The sequence below is a fragment of the Ciconia boyciana genome, chromosome 1 (assembly GCF_034638445.1).
Source record: "Ciconia boyciana chromosome 1, ASM3463844v1, whole genome shotgun sequence".
NCBI classification, from domain to species: Eukaryota; Metazoa; Chordata; class Aves; order Ciconiiformes; family Ciconiidae; genus Ciconia; species Ciconia boyciana.
Genome location: NC_132934.1, coordinates 193,644,392 through 193,663,345, shown reverse-complemented (window position 1 = coordinate 193,663,345; position 18,954 = coordinate 193,644,392). Strand labels below are relative to the sequence as shown.

General features: G+C 39.3%; 1 protein-coding gene across 4 annotated transcripts in view; it reads left to right on the top strand.

The window, feature by feature from the left end:
- NBEA (neurobeachin) overlaps positions 1 to 13,518 on the top strand; it is a 522,877-nt gene extending 509,359 nt beyond the window's left edge. For all 4 annotated transcript variants that reach the window (XM_072854755.1, XM_072854781.1, XM_072854766.1 and 1 more), the window contains 4 exons: positions 5,034 to 5,135; positions 8,562 to 8,758; positions 9,460 to 9,611; positions 11,762 to 13,518. In XM_072854755.1, coding sequence (XP_072710856.1) covers positions 5,034 to 5,135; positions 8,562 to 8,758; positions 9,460 to 9,611; positions 11,762 to 11,852 — 542 coding nt within the window. In that variant the 3' untranslated portion in view covers positions 11,853 to 13,518. The remainder of the gene's footprint in view (positions 1 to 5,033; positions 5,136 to 8,561; positions 8,759 to 9,459; positions 9,612 to 11,761) is intronic.
- Positions 13,519 to 18,954: the final 5,436 nt, after the last annotated feature.

Here is an 18,954-nt window from a genome sequence, read left to right as displayed (position 1 = left end):
TGCTAAGCAAAGGTAAATGAGCCAATAACACACCTGAACTAATACAGTTATATCTAGCATTTTATCAACAGATGTCTGTGCCCATGTTTTGCTGAATACCCAATGGGAGCTGTACAGCATAGGGTAGTTCAGTGACTTGCCAAAGTTCTCAAAGCAATTTAGTGGAAGAAATAGGAAGAGAAGCTGCAAATCCTTACTCTCCTCTCCTCCACTCTAGTTTTCCTTTTGGGGTCTGGATAGTTGCAAGATATCTGAAAGTCCACTCACCTTGGTGAGTTGTTTGTAGATATATACAATGCTGCTCACATTCCTCAACAAATAAATCAGTTCTGCCAGAGGTGAGAATATTTTGAATATATGAATATTTTTCTGTCAGCAATCTTTCTTTTACAACCATTGCTCCCTCATGTTGTGGATGTTGTTATTGGCTATTTCCTATTTTGAAATATTCCTATTTATTGGTTGTAGCCTTATATTTTTATCAAACTCCAGGATGGTTTTTTCTGGCAGTAAAAATTCAAGAAGGCTATTACATTTTCACTTCCATGAAAGCCATAGTATTTTCTAAGGTTTTTTTTTCTGAAGCGCATGCCCTCAAAAGTGCTAATAGTAAAGTAAATAGTAAAGTAAAGTAAATTATTTTCAACAAATAATTCAGCTATAGCCTTGTACTTGCTTCTGTCAAAGTCAGAGATGAAATGGAAGCTGGAATTTGCCTTGTGCTCTCATGCTTCTTTATAGAGGAGACTCCTAGATGTGTCCCCATAGCAATCTGTACTTAATTCCTGGAAAAGGGCAATATGAGAGAAATAGTAACACTGTCTGTTCTCTTTCTTTTCTCCTTTTTTTTCCTTACCATATGAAAGCACCATTTTTTACAGAAGAACCTTACAATAGTACTAAGCATTATATTTTTCAGAGAGAAGGGAAGATGTATTTTATTTTAGACTTTGTAGAAAAACGTACTTGTTTGGAGATACAAGACAGATTTTTTTTTTTCCTTCTGCCCTCTAGTAATTCAGTTCAAAGGTGCTCCTTTGGGGAAATTACAGGGAGTTTACAGTGATGGTATCTCAGTTCATAGGTAGGATATTTTCACCTGCAATTCCCTCAGAGCTGCAGCCTTTGACCTCTGGCTGGATCTATCAGTGGTGATGTGACAGTGACAGAATATTTTGCTAGATTTTGAATGATTCCTGGAGTTCACAACTTCTGTCCTTAGCAATAAAATGTAATATGACTGAAGTTCTCTTCCCCATGCCACAGCTTTTTCTGTAGAAAGTATCACTGAATAATTTTCTCTTTGAGCCCTAAGGGGAAAAATCCCATTTTCAATTACTGTTGGACTGTTATTCCTAATAATGATACTCCAATATTAATTTGTGTTTACTGAAAAACAGGACTCAAAAATCTCTGTTTCAGGGCAGTTGTTTCTTATAAGCATTTTCCTTTATAAATCAAGAAGTAAATTAAATATGCTCATTTTTCATATTCTGACATTTTGCAGTTTCATGATATTACAGTGTTTTCCTAGGAAACCCTGAGGAAAATGTCCTACGGAAAACTGCATTATTTCTTTTCCATTAAAAAATTTCTAACCATCTAATAATTTCGGTCATTCACCCTTGCAGTCTGATGGCACTACTGTATACACCACTGTAATCAGAGCTTAAGCCAAGATGACTCTTGAGCATAATTCCTCTTTTTTTCAGGCGGACATACAGAAGGAAAAAAAAAGTGGAAAATTATGAATTTAGTTGAATTGCATTTTGTTTTTCATTTTTCTGTTACACGCTTGGAGAAAAGAAAACCTCAAAGGGAGATGGGGTTCTCAACAGCAACATTGATGGGGAAATTATAAAAGTCTAAATCTCAAAATATAGCTAATCTTTGATGAGATGGGTACATACAGAAAGCATCTTTCTCTGTTTCTTCCAACATCCATCCTTCTCTAGCAGTAAAGCCCAGTTTTCAGTTCACATCTTCAGTTTCCAGATGAGAAAGATTCTTTTCTTGCAGGTTAGATTGAAGACTGGGAAACTAGGATTTGTTGGGGTAGCTGTTTTCATTAGAGATAGAAAAGTGTAATGTGTCTGTACAATGCAATGATAAGACCACATAGATTGACCCACCCTGTACTATTGGGTACTGAAGTCCCAAATCCATGGTTGGTAGTCCCAACTGAAGTCCATAAATCCTTGGTTGGTAGTTCTCAGCTGATTCAGAAAGATAGTAAAATACATGGAATTATTAAAATTTGGATGACGGGAGATGTTAGGGTTTGGCAAGAAACTGTAGATTCACCCTAAAATTTCAAGAATTATTGTTATATACAGTTCTGGCTACCCAAATTTTAAAAGTACTTGGAGCTAGGCAGGCACTGACAGTTACTACGATGACTACAAAATGGCGAGCCCATCACTTCAAAGGAGTTTGTAAGAGTTTTCTTTGTTGAATAGAGTCAAAAGGAAAGGCTGAGAGGGCTGATTTCTTCTGTAAGTACATGGCTGGGGAAAACACAAGAGAGGGTGAAGACCTGAAGCTAAAGGACAGTGCTAACACAAGAACAAAGAGATACAAGGTAGACAGGAATAAATTCAGACTGAAAATCAGAATAATTCTGTCCTTTAGAGTAGGAAAGGTCTGGAACATCCTTCCAAGTCATATACCCAGATAGCCATTTCACTAATTTATTAACAAGTTTATATGATGTGAGTGTCTGCAATAAAAAGGACTACATTCATTGACCCACAAAAGTCTATCCAAGCCTCCATTCCTAAAGCATATCTTTCAGAAATATTGCTTAGCTACTCCAGTAGTTCCCTTGTTAATTTGTTTTAGGGTTTAACTGTTTTTCCAGTTAGGAAACTGCATTTTATTGCACGGTTGAAATGTGTGCAACCATTCACCCACTGGATATCTCTGTGCCATTAGCTGCAAGATAAATTTCTGGGTTATTGGACACCTTTTCTGCCTGTGACTCCCAGCTACAGTGGTCAAGTCACTGCTTTGCTGCCTGTGCAGTGAAGAGAGAAAACACTTTAAACACTGTGAAGCCTCCTGTCTTATTCTCTATATCAGTTGTGTGACCCTACTTTAAGCTCATTTCTGTAAATGTGGGTACAAGACTTTAATCTTTCTGGTCTACAGTGGCAAGATAGTTCTTGGCTCCTATTTGCTATTCTAGGGTATTGCACTGAAAGTTAATGTTGAGGGAGTTTTCATTTCTGGCTCCATAAATCCTTCTCTGTCTCACTGCCTTCCAGAACAGAATCTCCTCTCCACTGAGCAGAGGTTGTGTTTGTCCAGGAACGTCAACCTTCCACGTGGCTTCATTCAAAATAAATAAAATTAATTAAACACATTTTGCTACCTTTTTATTTAACTAGGCAATGCAGACTATCTTATAATAATGACTTTCTCTCTTCATTATACAGTTGCCCATGAAACTTTGTATCAGTTTTATATACACCCATATCTTACCAGCAAAGATTTTATATTATCCTGTAGATAACATTATTGGTTAGTATTTGATCAAGAATCAATTCGTAGCTCCTAATTGGACACCCTAATTTCTAGTATTCTACTATGTAGCTCATAGTAGATACCTTTCTATGGACAAAAAATTTTAAGATCTGTCATTGAACCAGCTTCTGTGCCATCCATGTTGTCCACAGTCAGTTCCATACTAAACAGGTTTAAATCAAAACATTGTATTGCTAAGACAAATATCTTGAAAAAAAAAAATACATGGAAGCCATTTTAACATAGCCTGTCATCCTGTCAGAAACAGATAAGAAGCTTGCTTGACAAGACTCCCATTCCAGTGCGGCATGGAGACTGGCATTAATAAGATTTTTGGTTCCAATTCTTTGTTGATAGAACTGTGGATTAACTATTTTGTTATTTTGCATAGGATTAATGTTACAGTAATTCATCTGTAGATCCCTAGGTAATTTCTTTTATCCTTTTAAAGTATTTGAACTACACTGGCAGAGATCCAGTCCTTTGGAATTTCCCAATTTTCTATATTTCATTTGTACAGAGTAAATATAACCAGATGAAATCTGTGTTATCTAGCAAGTTGCTAATTTTTTGTTACTGATTAACTTTCTTTGCCTGGCAAAGCAATATCAAATACTGAGCAATTCCTTACTGCATCTAGGAGTTTCACTGTTAAGATTTCAGCATCTGATATTGTTAGAAACAACAGACATGTTGCTATTTGTCATATAAACACTCCATAAATGCCCACTTGTTTGAAACCAAAATAAAATACATTTCACTCCTGAATATAAAAAAATAAATATTTAGGGAGTAGTCTATCCTACTCTTTAAAAAATTAAATGTGATAAAAATGGCATAGGTATCCATGGTGATATATATAAAATGATGTACACCCATAACCATTTTCAGGTATAATTTTAATCTATAAGCATTCAATTTGTCTCTGAATCAATTATGTCTATGCAACAGTAGTATCATTCTAGTACAGTGCTGCTCCTCCTCTCTTCTTTTCCTACCCCCAGTTTCATGAAAAAAATTATGATTATTAATATAGGAACATCCTCAACTTATGCTACTCTTTAGGTTCCTAGCAAAAGTCTAGAGACCTATATAGTTCAATAGCAGATCTTTACATTACAGCTGCTTTTAATACCACCACACTTTGTGCTCTTTATCTGAAATATACATTTTCAATATTTTTAGGTCATAAACCAGCAATGTATTGTTATCATTTGTGTATTGTAAACAGCACGCAGTCCATAATTTCTAAACCAAAGAAATTTGCTTTTTGTTAATGTATGAATTAATGCATTGGGAAGCTGTGCTTATGCAGCTTCATGATATCTGAATGTATTTTGCTCAGAAACCTAAGTATGAGATTTTTAATAAGCACACTGCACCTCTCTTTGATGCTTACTGATTTAAGGCAAATTACAGCAAAGTTATTTTGTTGATAAAACAGGTCTGGTTTGGCATTCCTCTTCTGTTTCCTTTTTTTGTTTTTCTTCTTGTCTTTTTTTTAACAGGTGATTATCCAGCTCCTCGGGCTGTTCTAACTGGTCACGACCATGAAGTTGTCTGCGTGTCGGTCTGTGCAGAGCTGGGACTCGTTATCAGTGGTGCTAAAGGTCAGAAATGTTTTTATGATTTTTAGAGCCTTTTTTAGTGGTACTTCTCAGTCTTCCCTCAAGCTACATATACTTTAATTATCCAAAGTCTTCTCTACTAAGATGTGTTGTAATTCTGGGGAAATCTGCAGCAGCTTACTCTGAACTTATTGTCTGGACTTATGAGGTTTAGACACAAATTAAGTTGATCATCCTTTCCAACCATCAGCCTATGCTATTATTCCCCCCCAGATCTGGAAGAGTAGCTGATAGAAATTTATACAATAATTCATAATGACATCTACTAATTTTGAATAAACCTGTTGATAGAGACCTGTATTGAGGGGAGGGCCAGCTCCATGTCCTCCACCCTGACCTTAATTGAATGGCAGGTTGTAGGACTGACCTCAGCCTCCTTGGTAAGGGAAGCAGGGTCAATTTGCTTGGTTTTGGATCTGTGGACAGCATTGCATCCAGCAGGTTTTTTTTGTAGTGGATTCCAAATAATGAGGAGTTTGCAGGTTTGTTGTTACCTCTCTTCTATTAAACTTTTTGAGCCATTTGTTCACACTTTCTCCCTGTTACTTATCTATGGAATCCACAGTATCCAACAATTGCTAATACAAATGTTCAAAATACCTTTCCAAGCCTGCAGCAGTCCCTGTATAATTGGTAATCAACGTAAATAAAGCACCTGCCTCAATGAGGGTTTGCTTCATCTTTCCTTATTCTGTTTCTCCTTTATTTGTTCATTTGACTTGTTCTGCCCACCTGCTCCTTTTCCCTTTAATTCCATGCCCACTTTTCTTCCCCCACTGCCCTCTCTCGTTCAGCTTCTTTTCTTAATTTGTCAAACTGCATGTCTTCTTCTCTTTTCCTTTCCTGTTTGCCTCCCCCTCCTCCCCCTTCTCTTACTTTCTTTTGTGCTACAGTATCTCTTCTCCCTTCTTATTTCTTTTCTTTACATTACCCTTGTCCTTCCTTAAGGTTCTTCTCTTCTTCCTTATATCTCTTCCTATCTCATTTCCACTCCACTCCTACATCCACATCCAGCTACTTGCTTTCGCTGTCTACAGTGATGCCCGTTTTATTCATCCCCATGCATATCCTTGTACTCCTTTTTCAAAAGTTTGCTGCTTCTGAGGGTAAGAAAGATGTGATGCTTGTTCTGCCTGCTTTTGCTCACAGCTGAGCTCCTGGCTTATCGTCTTTTATACTGCATCAGAGCTCAACATTTCTTTTCAAAGCTGAGTGTGAAACTTTTGAGTAAAGGCATTTTTAACAGGAAATCCTAATGGGTCATTAACTCTCGTAATGACATGCTCCATAACGGTCATAGCCGAAGTCAAGACATTTAAGAAAAAAATGTACAGTGACGCCGAACCTAAAGTTTTTTCTTGCAGCTCTGCTATTTCTTCTCTTTTAAGGCAGCTAATATACACTTCTACTGCTGTAATAGTGTACCCTTTCCAACTATCTTTTTGCAAATTTCCTCTTATTAAAATAGCTGGAATCTGTACGCAGTGCTCTTCTGCTTCATTACGTATGTGATGCTTTGGTAACTTGGATATTTTTAGAGGTAAAGGCTGCTGGAGGACCAAAGACTTTTACATCAAATCCAGAATACGTTTGTAGTTGATCCAGAGAAATGGAGGCCCAGTCTGTCCCCTCAATTACTCCTCTCCTGTTCTTCCTCTTCCAACTCTATTCCATATATAAATGGAGAGAGAAAATCCCTTTTTTATTGCTGTTTTCCAGCAGATGTCTGTTTTAAAGCTTCTTCTTGGGTTTCTGTCCTTTCCAGTCCCTTCCCAGTTTCTTAGGGTGCATTTCATGGCAGTGCTGCGTTGCTCTGCCTTCCTGCCTGGGCGCTGCCTGTGCTCCCTCCTGCAGGCTGCCCCTCCGGAGCCGGCCGGGGCACTGCCAGAACACATGCGGCACGCCAGAGAACCTGCTGAGGCAGGGAGACAGCACACATAGGACTCCTCTGAGAAAAATCCTGTGCATCAGGTTGGCGTTTGCACGTTCTTATCTGACAAACCCAAAAAAGAGTGGTCAGACTGTATGTCTTTACAGTAGCATCCTAAATCAGAAGATTTTCTTTGTGCTTTTTCGTGTCCGTGACCAATCAGCCGAGCCAAGGTACTGGCAGTTTGTCAGTGTGCTTAAATATGAAGGTATTACATTTTTCTTTTGAAAAATCTAACATGGTAATTATTCTAAAGGTGGAGGCATCGCTTCCTATAACGTTCTGGCACTTCAGTACTTCCAAAGCTGAAACTCAACTATTTGAGAAGATCAATTAATTCCATTGCAGTTGTATCACATGGACCCAGGCAGGCTTGGGGTCTCTGCATACGGCTTTACACAAACACAGATAAAAACGTGTACCAGAGGCCTCACAGGCAAATGCACTGATGCTGTGATTCATTCTACCTGTGCAAACCCAGCTGCTGTGTGATTTTCAGAGAAGCTAGAAGGGCTTAACCTGAGGTGGCTGAGTCTGCCAGCATGAATTTACTTTCAGGGTCGTGAGCCAGTTGTATAAGGAAGAGATTACTGGGCTGTCCAGGAGTATCCTGTGATTCATAATAGAAAACATTTAGTATTTACCATGACTCATTACATTTATCATAGAAGAGACTCTTTTTCTTAGTAGGAATACAGATCTCACTTTCAAAAGAGCTTTTCTCATAGACCTTGAAATGGAAATAGCCTAGTGTTGCATCTTAAAATGTACATTGTAGATATCATAGCTTGTTTTTTTTCCAGTAATATATAGTATTATTCCAGTAATATAAGCAGTAATAAAAAGACAAAATCTCATATTAAAATCTGTCTGGAGTAAATGCAGTTTTAGTGTGGTCTCCTAAAAGTTCCTGTCATCCAGATATCATAGTAGCTCTGTTGGCTGTCGGATGACACCCATTGTTAAAACAATTCAGGACTGAAACCTGTGCATATAACACATTCATTGGGGGAGAGGACCTACAGGAACTGCCATTGTCTATAGGAGAAATATGCAGTGATACGATTATATGCCCTCTGGGAGTTGCTCCTACTAGTCACTGATAGGGCCCCATCTGTTTAATGGGAATGGGCAGGCTAAAGAGAGTTCATGTTGTTGGAGGAAAGCAGTAAGACTGAGGCTTCGGAATGCTTGGAAAGAGGAGAGAATATTTTAGAAGATAGACCAATGAAAACTCCTACCAGTTTAAGTAAATAATAAACTACTACTTTTAGGCATGTGTATCTATTTTCTTAATATGCTAGCTCTTGCATTTCCTTTTCTGTTGCGTATTTTAAATTCTTTAAGCAAACGTTGCATCTTCTTATATCTATGCAGGACTAATGTGGTCTAAATGTGTATTAAGCATTGCCTCTGTGCACAGCGTATATAGTTTGTATAAGCAGCAAATAGATGATATATTATGTTTTCATATACAGAAGGTCCTTGTCTGGTACACACAATTACTGGAGATTTGCTGAGAGCCCTGGAAGGAACAGAAAACTGCTTGTATCCTCGCTTAATTTCGGTATCTAGTGAAGGTCACTGCATCATCTACTATGAACGAGGACGGTTCAGCAATTTCAGCATTAATGGAAAACTCTTAGCTCAGATGGAGATCAATGATTCAACCAGGGTAAATCTAAATGCAAACAAACATTTGTCGTGTCTCGCCTTTATTTATTAAAATAAATTGAATTTATTTGCAGTGGGTTTAAAGGAAATCACATATGTAAAATTGCTACCTCCTGGATAAGTCATACGCAAACACAAATCCTCTTGTCTCCATCTCCAAATGCAAAAGTGCACTTTTGAAATTGTTTATGATCCCACATGATGCCTGGAATTTTTGTTTGGAATTACATTTTGGTGGGAAATACATCTTTAAAACAAAACGCTCTGAAAAGAGTCCATTCTTCATTTATTAGCCACGACATGCATTCGTGCCTTCAGGGCTCTGGTCTGTCACTAGCACTTGAAGCGGCATTAGGAATGCAGATCGCTGCTCTGCTTTAGGTGTTAGTGATGGCACCGAGTATTTGTAGGACAAACATCGAAATGTTATGTGCTGAACTCAAGTCTTGGCAGATTCAGTTAAAGAGCTTTTTGGTTATACATCATGTTTAAAACCACACAATTGTTTTATTTAAAATTTGGAGATCCAGAATTTGTTGGTTTATTTTTTGACTGGGGAGAAAGAGGAGTGGGAGCCTTTTTCTTCAAATTTGAAGTGGGCAGAGCAAAAGAAATGCTTATAAGTTCATTAAATTTTTGTAATATTGACCCGTTTCCATAAAAGCTAACTGTGTGCCTGGGTTTTGTCTTTTTCTCCTGAAGGCCATCCTCCTGAGCAGCGATGGGCAGAACCTGGTGACAGGGGGAGACAACGGTGTAGTGGAAGTATGGCAGGCCTGTGACTTCAAGCAGCTCTATATTTACCCTGGCTGTGATGCTGGCATAAGGGCTATGGATCTATCTCATGATCAGAGGTTTGTCATTACTATTTGTACGTAAATGGTAAAATTGCATAAACTATACAACTCCGTGAACTTTAAGGTATGAATTTATGTTATGCACTCGTTAACAAGATATGGTGCAAAACCATTACCCCAGGTGTTATCTTGTTGATTTATCTGACTCAGCATTTTTTCTGATCCTTGAGTCTCATAGCACAAGCGCTTAACATTAAGGTGAGGTCTTATATGACTGAAGTCAGAAAGCCAGAGACTCAGCTAGCAAAATATGAGTAAAATTACATTAACTTAAGAACATAGGAACAGTCAGACTGGATCGGAGTGCAGTAGTACCTATTAACCAATGCCTTAAAACAAATTACAAAAGCTTGTGGTACATTTCTGATTTTCAGCTACGTAGAGCTTGAGAACTTCTTGGGGTTACACCTAGACTATAATGTGTAATACTGTCACTGGATCTATCCACCGGGAGTGAGTGTGGTCCTTTCCTTTGACCTTCTTGAGCAATGCAGATGCAGTGTACAACCTTAGATTTTTGCAGTCACTGCTGTGGCACTAAAATGCACACTGTAAATGTAAAAGATATATGAACCTAGTCCCTCAGTCTTCTATTGTAATGTGATTATAATGTAAGCCTATATGTTGCATTTATGCAGGGTTATGAGTGGATTTGCTGTTTACATCATGCATCAGTCTTGTATTTCTTATTAATATACAAACTCATGAGATGCAAAGAATTCATAGGGTATTAGAAAAATCATATAGCATTCATTCCAGTTTATTTTTCTTACACTTTTCAGCATTCCTATTTTGTAAAGCAACCTGTTTTGTAAAGCAACAAAAACACCTATAAACAAAATACATACCTAATTTACTCAGGTATGAGTAGATGACTTGAAACAAGTTTTTTGTCTCAAACTAGTCTAACTGAAACTAGCTTACTGGAAGAGGCCTATTTGCTTCTGGAGCTTTGTCCGTTTATGCATATAGTACTGTGCTCTGTTCAAAGAGATTTGTTTACACTGCAAAAAATTTCAGGTACCCTGTTTTCTCTATCCCTGATTGTAATACCAGGCTGGGAAGCCCCAGCTGTGCAAAGTGCTTTAAGTACCTGCTTAGCTTTAGTCACATAATTAAGCAAAGAATGGCTTCTGTATGGTTTGATAGAAGTGGTGATAGATATCTAATCCAATTTTAAAACTCACCTACCAGAATTAGAGGATATGGGATAACTGGAAAATCACCTCAACTATTGCCACCAGAACAAGGTAAATATCAGGCTACATTTCAATATGAAGCTTTTCAGGAGTACCAAGGTGTGATCAGCTTATGATTAAGGGATCAGTTCAGTCGTCTTCGCAGAGGCATCTCACTCTGCCTGGAAGGCCCTAGGATATCCAGCTGATCCAGCTGCAGCCCCAAGTGCAGAGCGCTCCACAGGTCCTGTGTCCCAGCTGCCAGCCAGCGCAGACGTGTCAGCCATCCTGGGGCACCCCCAGTGGCACAAGGTGCCTAAAATTAGGCAGCGGGGTTCTAAAACACCTGAATGAAGGTGTTTTGTCATAGGTGTCTTCACGTGAGCTATGGGAATAAGGTCCTGTAATAACCGTGGTGATTTAGTTTCTATGGCCTGTGGAGTCTAGCGGAAAATTAAGCTCACCCTAACACACATGCCCTGTAGAGAGTTGGTCTCAGGCTGCACTGAGGGTACTGATTAGGGCCTAATTCGTTTGCCTATCCATAGCCTGTTAGTACTTTTTGAAACACCTTGGAGGTCTGACGTACGTACCTGGGGTGGCACATATGACAAAGGACCTAGTGAAGACCCACACCCTTCTGAAGAGACAGCTGGAGGCAAGGCAGGATATGCAAGAGCATCTCAAATGGCATGCTTTTACCTATGTGAAAGCGACTGAATGGATCTCTAGATCTCCCTTGACCATAATGGGAACATGGAAATTTGGCTCATAAGTCGACACCTAAATGTAGCATCTCCATCGCGAACTGAATCCCACCCATGAGCTTAATCTTCAGACATTGTTGCAAAAAGTGCCTCATTCTTTTAGCTTTTGCCTCATTCTTTTAGCTTTTTTACCGCTTACAGTAAACCATTGCTTGAGAAGGTAAAAGAGAATTAACAGGACCATCTTTTCTATCTTTTTCAGAACTCTGATTACTGGCATGGCTTCTGGCAGCATCGTAGCTTTTAATATAGATTTTAACCGGTGGCATTATGAACATCAGAATAGATACTGAAGCGGAATGAAGAACTGAAAGCCCAGGTAAAGCTGAGAGCACAAGTGCTGCAATGAAAGGTGTAGTCTCTGGTGGAAAACCACGTCTGCATTGACCTCCGTTGTACATTCCATTACACCCAGCAATAGCTGTACATTGTAGTCAGCAACCATTTTACTTTGTGTGTTTTTTCACAACCGAACACCAGCTGCTGAAAAGCAAGCTTGTATCATGTAAATTATATGAATTAGGAGATGTTTTGGTAATTATTTCATATATCTTTGTTTATTGAGAAAAGGTAGTAGGATGCGCCACAAGAGACTTTTGAAAATTCTGGGGAACCTTGTGTCCAGTTGTTTCAATGTTTAGGCTTTGAACCTAACATGCATCCCATCTCCAGCCTCTTTTCAAGCTGAGATAAAAAAAATACGTTTGATACTTTGTACATCAGATGCACATCTTAACTTTAAAGGGATACTTTTGTAAAAGTAAAACCTTGTATAAAGAACAAAACTGTTTCTTAATTTTATTGTGGAGTTACAACTTGCATGTACTTTAAACCTGATGTCTTGAAGGAACAGGTGCATTCACACAAATCAAACTGGAGATCTGCCTAAGGGTACAGCTTGTGTTAAAGGGTTGAATTTGGGCGCAAACAGTAATTTTGACATTTCCACCAACACATGTGTTTCACTTTTTGAATCTAAACTTTACCCCTCTTAAGCGGAGTTCTGCTCATGAAGCATTTGGATAAAAAGCCATCATTTTCCATATTTATACTTTATACAATAGAAATTAAATTCCTCCCTTTTAAATTCAAAGACTAGCCAGAAAGGGAGCAGAGAGGGAAGTTCAGTTTAATGCTTTGTAATGCTTAATGACTCCCAATAGAGACAAAGTGCTATACTTCTGGATTATTAACATTTGGCATACAAATCATGGGCAAGAGAGGCCCCAGTGATTTTTTCCCTTATTTTTCCCTCTGAGCAGCTTGGTTTATTTGACAGCCTTAGCTTCATTGTAAAGGTGACTGAGGTTATTCTTTTCGGTTCTTCTGAAAATCTCACCTGAAGCCACTCAGACTAAGGCACTTCATGTTTTACAATACTGTAATGATAACTATCGGAATAATTTTCTGCACATTGTACTGATCAAATTACACAGCCAGGGGTATATACACTTTAATTCATGTTTCTTCTTTGTATATTTGGTGACTGTATTGTCATAGATGTACATATTGTGTCGGTAGGGCTATGAGGCATGTAACAGGAATGTAATTTTCTCAGAATTTACACTCACTTGCAGTCATTTATTTAAAAAGATAATGGATTCTTTGTATTGGCACTTTGCACCAGAAACATATCATTATTTATTGATGTGATTACTTATTTGTTATCCACCTTGTATTAGTAAGTTTAGCACTGAATTTCCTTCTTCATTGTTGTTTGTATTTATAAGATTCTGAAATCACGGGGATCAACGTAATGATTAAGTTATTCATCACCCGTCTGTAAGCAATATCTTGAGTTTGTAGCTTAGAATTGGGAGACTATTGAACATCTGGAAGACAAGTTCATTTCATCTTGAGATCATGGTGAAATATTTTGGATATATAAATTCCTTAAGCTATTGTAACCATGTTTTATTGCAAAGATGTAAAATATGCCAGATGTGTGTGAGTTGGAAATCAAAAAGAAAAATAAAATATGCAAAGAATTCAGTGATTGTTTTTCATTTCAATGAACTTTTCATCAAAACATTCACATTATCATTAGGATCAAACAATTATTTTAAGAAATCCTCTCTTATATGCTATGTATATGCCAAAAATTATGCGTGCCTGGGTGGTTGTATTTCCTGGGGTCTCAGGAAATAAAACAGAGATTACAGAGTGTGTTTTGCAACTCTTTTGATTTTCAGTACATGAAGAGAAGCTACTAAAGACACTTTGATCAGCGGAAGTGAAAAATCAAAGTCTTTAAGGGATATTTAGGATCCTTGTGAACAGGCAATAATCTTGTATAATAGACCTTGCAGAAAGCAAAGATCTGATGAGAGCCATTTTGGGTATCTCTCAATATCTGATAAAATGGAATTAATTTCATCTTATTTTGGGCATTGAAAGTTAGATATCTACACTCCCTGCATAGCAGAACAAAACAGGTGGAATAAATTGCCTCTTGGAAATGCTGAGGTCCCTACAAAGATTATAGCAAGTAAGTGGAGATAGATAGTTATCTAAATGTCATATGTCTAATTTAAAGGAGCAATGGTAAGCAAAATACTTTCCTCATAATTAGAAAACTTCTGACTGACTAAAAAGCAGAATAACAGCCAATACTTCAATTTGTTGCCCCACTCATTGTCTTGCCATTTAGAAGGATTGTTCTTTAAACAATCATCAAAATGAACTAAAGCCAATATTTGAGAACCTTATTAGAATACAGTATACATTTTAGCAGATATCTATGTATATTAATCAGCTTTTGAAGTGGATAACCTGATGATTCTTTTGGGGCTGGAGGATAGATGGGGGAGGAGCTGAGAGGATTGGTATGTTAATTGTGCCATGTGAAACAGTTTATTGATACATCACAACTACCATTCCATTATTATACAAGTATACCCCCTAATTTCATCTTTTATTCAACAAATCGATTAAAAAAAATGCACCATTGCAGTTAAACCAAAAATGAGTATTACTATTATCTTAATACCGTTGTTACATGAAGTGTCTCAGCATTATGTGAAGTACAATTTAGTCACAAATTAGAAGTTTTTGTGTCCAAGCAAACCTTTGTATGATAAATTGGCCATGGGTTACAGAAAGAAAAAAAAAAATCCTACTATATTGCATTCATAGGTAGGGATGCCCAAACAAGTCAGACTCATAATAATAGTCGTAGTAGTAGTAATAGTAGTAGTAGTAATAATAATAATAATAATAATAATGCCATCTCCATTATGGTTTAAGTTATAAAAATGGAGTTTCCACAAAGGCACAGGACAAGGAGAATGTATTAACAGGCTGGTATAGTTGTATAGATCAGCTTGGTATAGTTTTTGTGGTGAAACACCACTGTTGCCTTTTACTCTCTATTTAATTTCTATTTTTTAAGAAAAAAAATGTTATTATTGTGCCAGGATATTTAAATTCCTTTGCTGTTTTTGTTGATTTGTGTTAATTACATTAGCATACGCCTATCTTTTGCAGGGTCTCTTAATGTAAAAAGACAATATATGCAGACCTCCAGTTTATGTCACAAGACTTTTCCAAAGCTTCAGCTGCCCCATTTCTGTCACACAGTAAAGCCAGGCTGACTTGCCTTTTTTCTCTATAGAAATGAGAGTTACTGATTCCAGGGAGTCTCTGAGAGCTGCCTGTGGAAGATGAAGCAGCTTTGACCAAACCGGTTAAATGCGACCAATCTCTCAGCTAAGGAAGACGCAGCCTTAAGGATACAACTGTGCAACTAAAATATACCTACAATGAAAATAATGCACAGTTGTTGACTGTGTTCCTGTCAGTCAGTCCTAGGTGAAGACTTGGACTATAAGCTAATGCTATACTGGGAGGACAATGTAACAGCTATGAGGCTTATTCCTTGTCCAGATCCTACCACTGTTGAGGAGGATGCTGCTTTCTCTACAAGAGCAACAATAAAAGAAAGGCTGCTGCATTTTACCCGAAGAAAAGACTAGTTAGGCTCAATTTACTGGAAGAGCCTCGGATAAATAATGATTATGTTCATAGAGAACCTCACGGGTTGTGCTTGTAGAGCTAACAATGCTGCCTGTGAACAACAGTTGTGGTGAATACTTGTTATAATATAGTGCATCAACCCTGCTGACAAGCAAGCAGGATGTTTGAAGCAAGCCTCGTGCTGCCAGGGATAAAAGCATTTGAAGCAGACACAGGGAGCGCAGGGCTGACTTCTGATAACAGCAAGAGAACCACCTCCTGATACCAGACGTCTAGTACATACAAATATTTCATTTGGAGACTTCTAGCTGGAGTTTATGCTTACATTTTCCAAGGGTTTAATTGTGGACTGGTTTGATTTAGGCTTTTGTATGTGTGTGTGTTACTTACAAACACTAAAAATGAATGGACTAAAATTTAAGCTGGTATTTAAAGAAGGAAAGAAGTACTGGAAATTTATATGTCTATGCAATGCAGTACAGTTTATAGACTCTCTAACCTTGGTGATTAGTTTTGCAACATCTACAGTTAAGTTTCAAGATCTGCAACGGACAAGAAAAACAAGTCTGGAGATTGCTTTCATGTAAAATTTATAAGCTGTGGGCATATAATTAGTTTACAGAGAGATTTACTTAGATGAAAATCTGCCAAACAGCTGACTCGGTTTATGGGTCCCTCTATGGTGACATCATGCCTAAACAGCGCTACAGCTCTGCATCATTAGTTACAAGTAAGTCCTTTCTCAATTGCACCCCATTTGCACAAACAAGGACCTGGGTAACTAACATGGGTACCTACGTGCAAAATTTGGAGCCTGGAGTGCTTTTTATTCATGAAAGGATTGGCATAAGGGCTCTGTGTGCCTTAGGGTGCCACAATTCCAAGCTACCTTCAGACTAGCATTCCTAACATCAAGCAGAGAATATGCTTTTATGTACAAAACTAGATAGGAAAAGAAAATCTCCTCTGGTGCCAGAAGATTACAGACAGCTAAAAGCTATCAGCACCAGTGGATTTGACTTAAAAGTTTCATGTCTGTTTATACTTTGAAGAGATTTAGTCTTGGCAGGATGCTGCAATGACCAAGCCCTGTGGCAAAGCTAATCCCAGTATCATAGCTGTGCAAATTTAAGAATGATGCACTTAGTTTCCCTCACTGTGTAGCAGAACTAGTGATTGCCAGCAAAGGCAGCAGAACAACTGAAAGTGGTCTTTCAGTCTCGCTGTACAGCTATACATATAAATCTGGTGCCCATGGCTGTTTAGATACATTAGTTTGTACAGAGCTATCAAACAGGAAATAAAATAGTGCCTGGTGCCTGGTGTCCCTGCATGCACATCTTTTCAAATAATAGAAAAAAAGAGATTGATTCAGTCGGAAAGCAGCAGGACCCTGGGAAGGGGCCGGGGGCTCAGACAAAAGTCAGAGAGGGACAGATATCATCTTCAACAAAACACTTGGTCCGTTTCTTCCAAATAGGCAGGTTGTCCCAGCTCCGCTCTTGCAACGTCCCTTCCCTCTCCCTTTCCTCTACTAAACCCTTCTGTCCTCCTTGTTTTAACTTGCCATGAAGAGCAGGCTGTAAGATAGGTTTTCTCTCTCCTGCAACCATGTCCCTCCTGGTACCCATCACATGCCCTCACTCCCCCTAACTGCCACAGAACTAAGGCAGATTCAGCATAAAGCACACGCATGTCAGGGGCCAGAAGGCCCGTGCAAATCTCTTCAACAAGCTCCTTGCTGTCCCAGTGTGAGTTGCAGGAGGTAAAACCCTGAAAAAATGCAAAGGGTATCCTATCTTTCAGCTGTCTATTTGAGCAGAACCAGCAGTCATGTGGGAGTATTACTCACCTAGAAATTAACTCAGCTCAGGGCCCTTCTCTGACCTGAAAGCAAGTGGCATGACAGACTGTAGCCATGCTGCCAGACTCCCTGGGACCAGCCCTTAACCCATCTGTGCTGGTTTTGGCTGGGATAGAGTTAATTTTCTTCACAGCAGCTAGTATGGGGCTGTGTTTTGGATTTGTGCTGGAAACAGTGTTGATAACCCAGGGATGTTTTCGTTATTGCTGAGCAGTGCTTACACAGAGTCAAGGCCTTTTCTGCTTCTCACCCCACCCCACCAGCGAGTGGGCTGGGGGTGCACAAGAAGTTTGGAGGGGACAGAGCTGGGACAGCTGACCCCAACTGACCAAAGGGATGTTCCATACCATATGGCATCATGCTCAGCATATAAAGCTGGTGGGAGAAGGAGGAAGGGGGAACATTTGGAGTGATGGCGTTTGTCTTCCCAAGTAACCGTTATGCGTGATGGAGCCCTGCTTTCCTGGAGATGGCTGAACATGCCAATGGGAAGTTGTGAGTGAATTCCTTGCTTTGCTTTGTTTGCATGTGCGGCTTTTGTTTTATTTATTAAGCTGTCTTTATCTCAGCCCATGGGTTTTCTCACTTTTACTCTTTTGATTCTCTCCCCCATCCCACTGGAGGGGAGTGAGCGAGTGGCTGTGTGGTGCTCAGTTGCTGGCTGGGGTTAAATCATGACAGTCCTTTTTGGTGACCAACTTGGGGCTCGAAGGGTTTGAGATAATGACAGATATGATTGGAATGTGCTAGATATTGAATCTATAGCTGTTATTGCTGTTTAGCTATTAATCAACAGACTCTGTGCTTGCCATGGGGCTTGCTTGCCTTACTGTATGTTAGAGTCTAGGGCTCGTTAGTGGCTGCTTTTTGCTTTCACTGCTTGCTGTGCTGCTGTCCTGCTGATCATCTGACTGTGCTGTGCCTGGGAACATTTTGAGAATAGCAATGGTGATGCGCCTGGGCTGGCAGTTGGCCAGGGCATCACTGCTGTTTCTGTGCTGCTGTACTGGATGGGCTGGAACTCCAGTGTTGAACTCGAGTTGAAGGGACTGTGACCTGTGGATGAATCCACGTGGGAGCAGGACATCCTGAAGCGTCTGTGGCCGTGGATAAGCCCATGCCAGAGCAGGTACATCTCAAAGCGTCTGTGGCGATGCTTATGTCTGTGCCGCAGCAGGTATTCCTCTGAAGGGATTGGGGCCCAAGTCCACACTGGAGAAGGTACACCTTGAAGCATCTGTGGCTGTGGATAAGTCTATGCTGCAGCACGTACACCTTGAAGCATCAGTGGCTGTGCATGAGGTCATGCTGGAGCACCTCAAAGAGTGTGGCTCTGGAAAAGCCCACGACAGAGCAGGTACTCCCCTGGAGGGACTGCAGCCATGGGTAAGGCCATGCTGGAGCAGGTATATCTCTGAAGGCATAGTGGCCCATGGACAAGGCCATGCTGGAACAGGTGCACCTCAAAGTGGCTGTGGCTGTGGATAAGTCTATGCCACAGCAGGTATACCCCTGGAGAGACTGTGGCTCATAGATAAGGCTCCATTTGGAGCAGG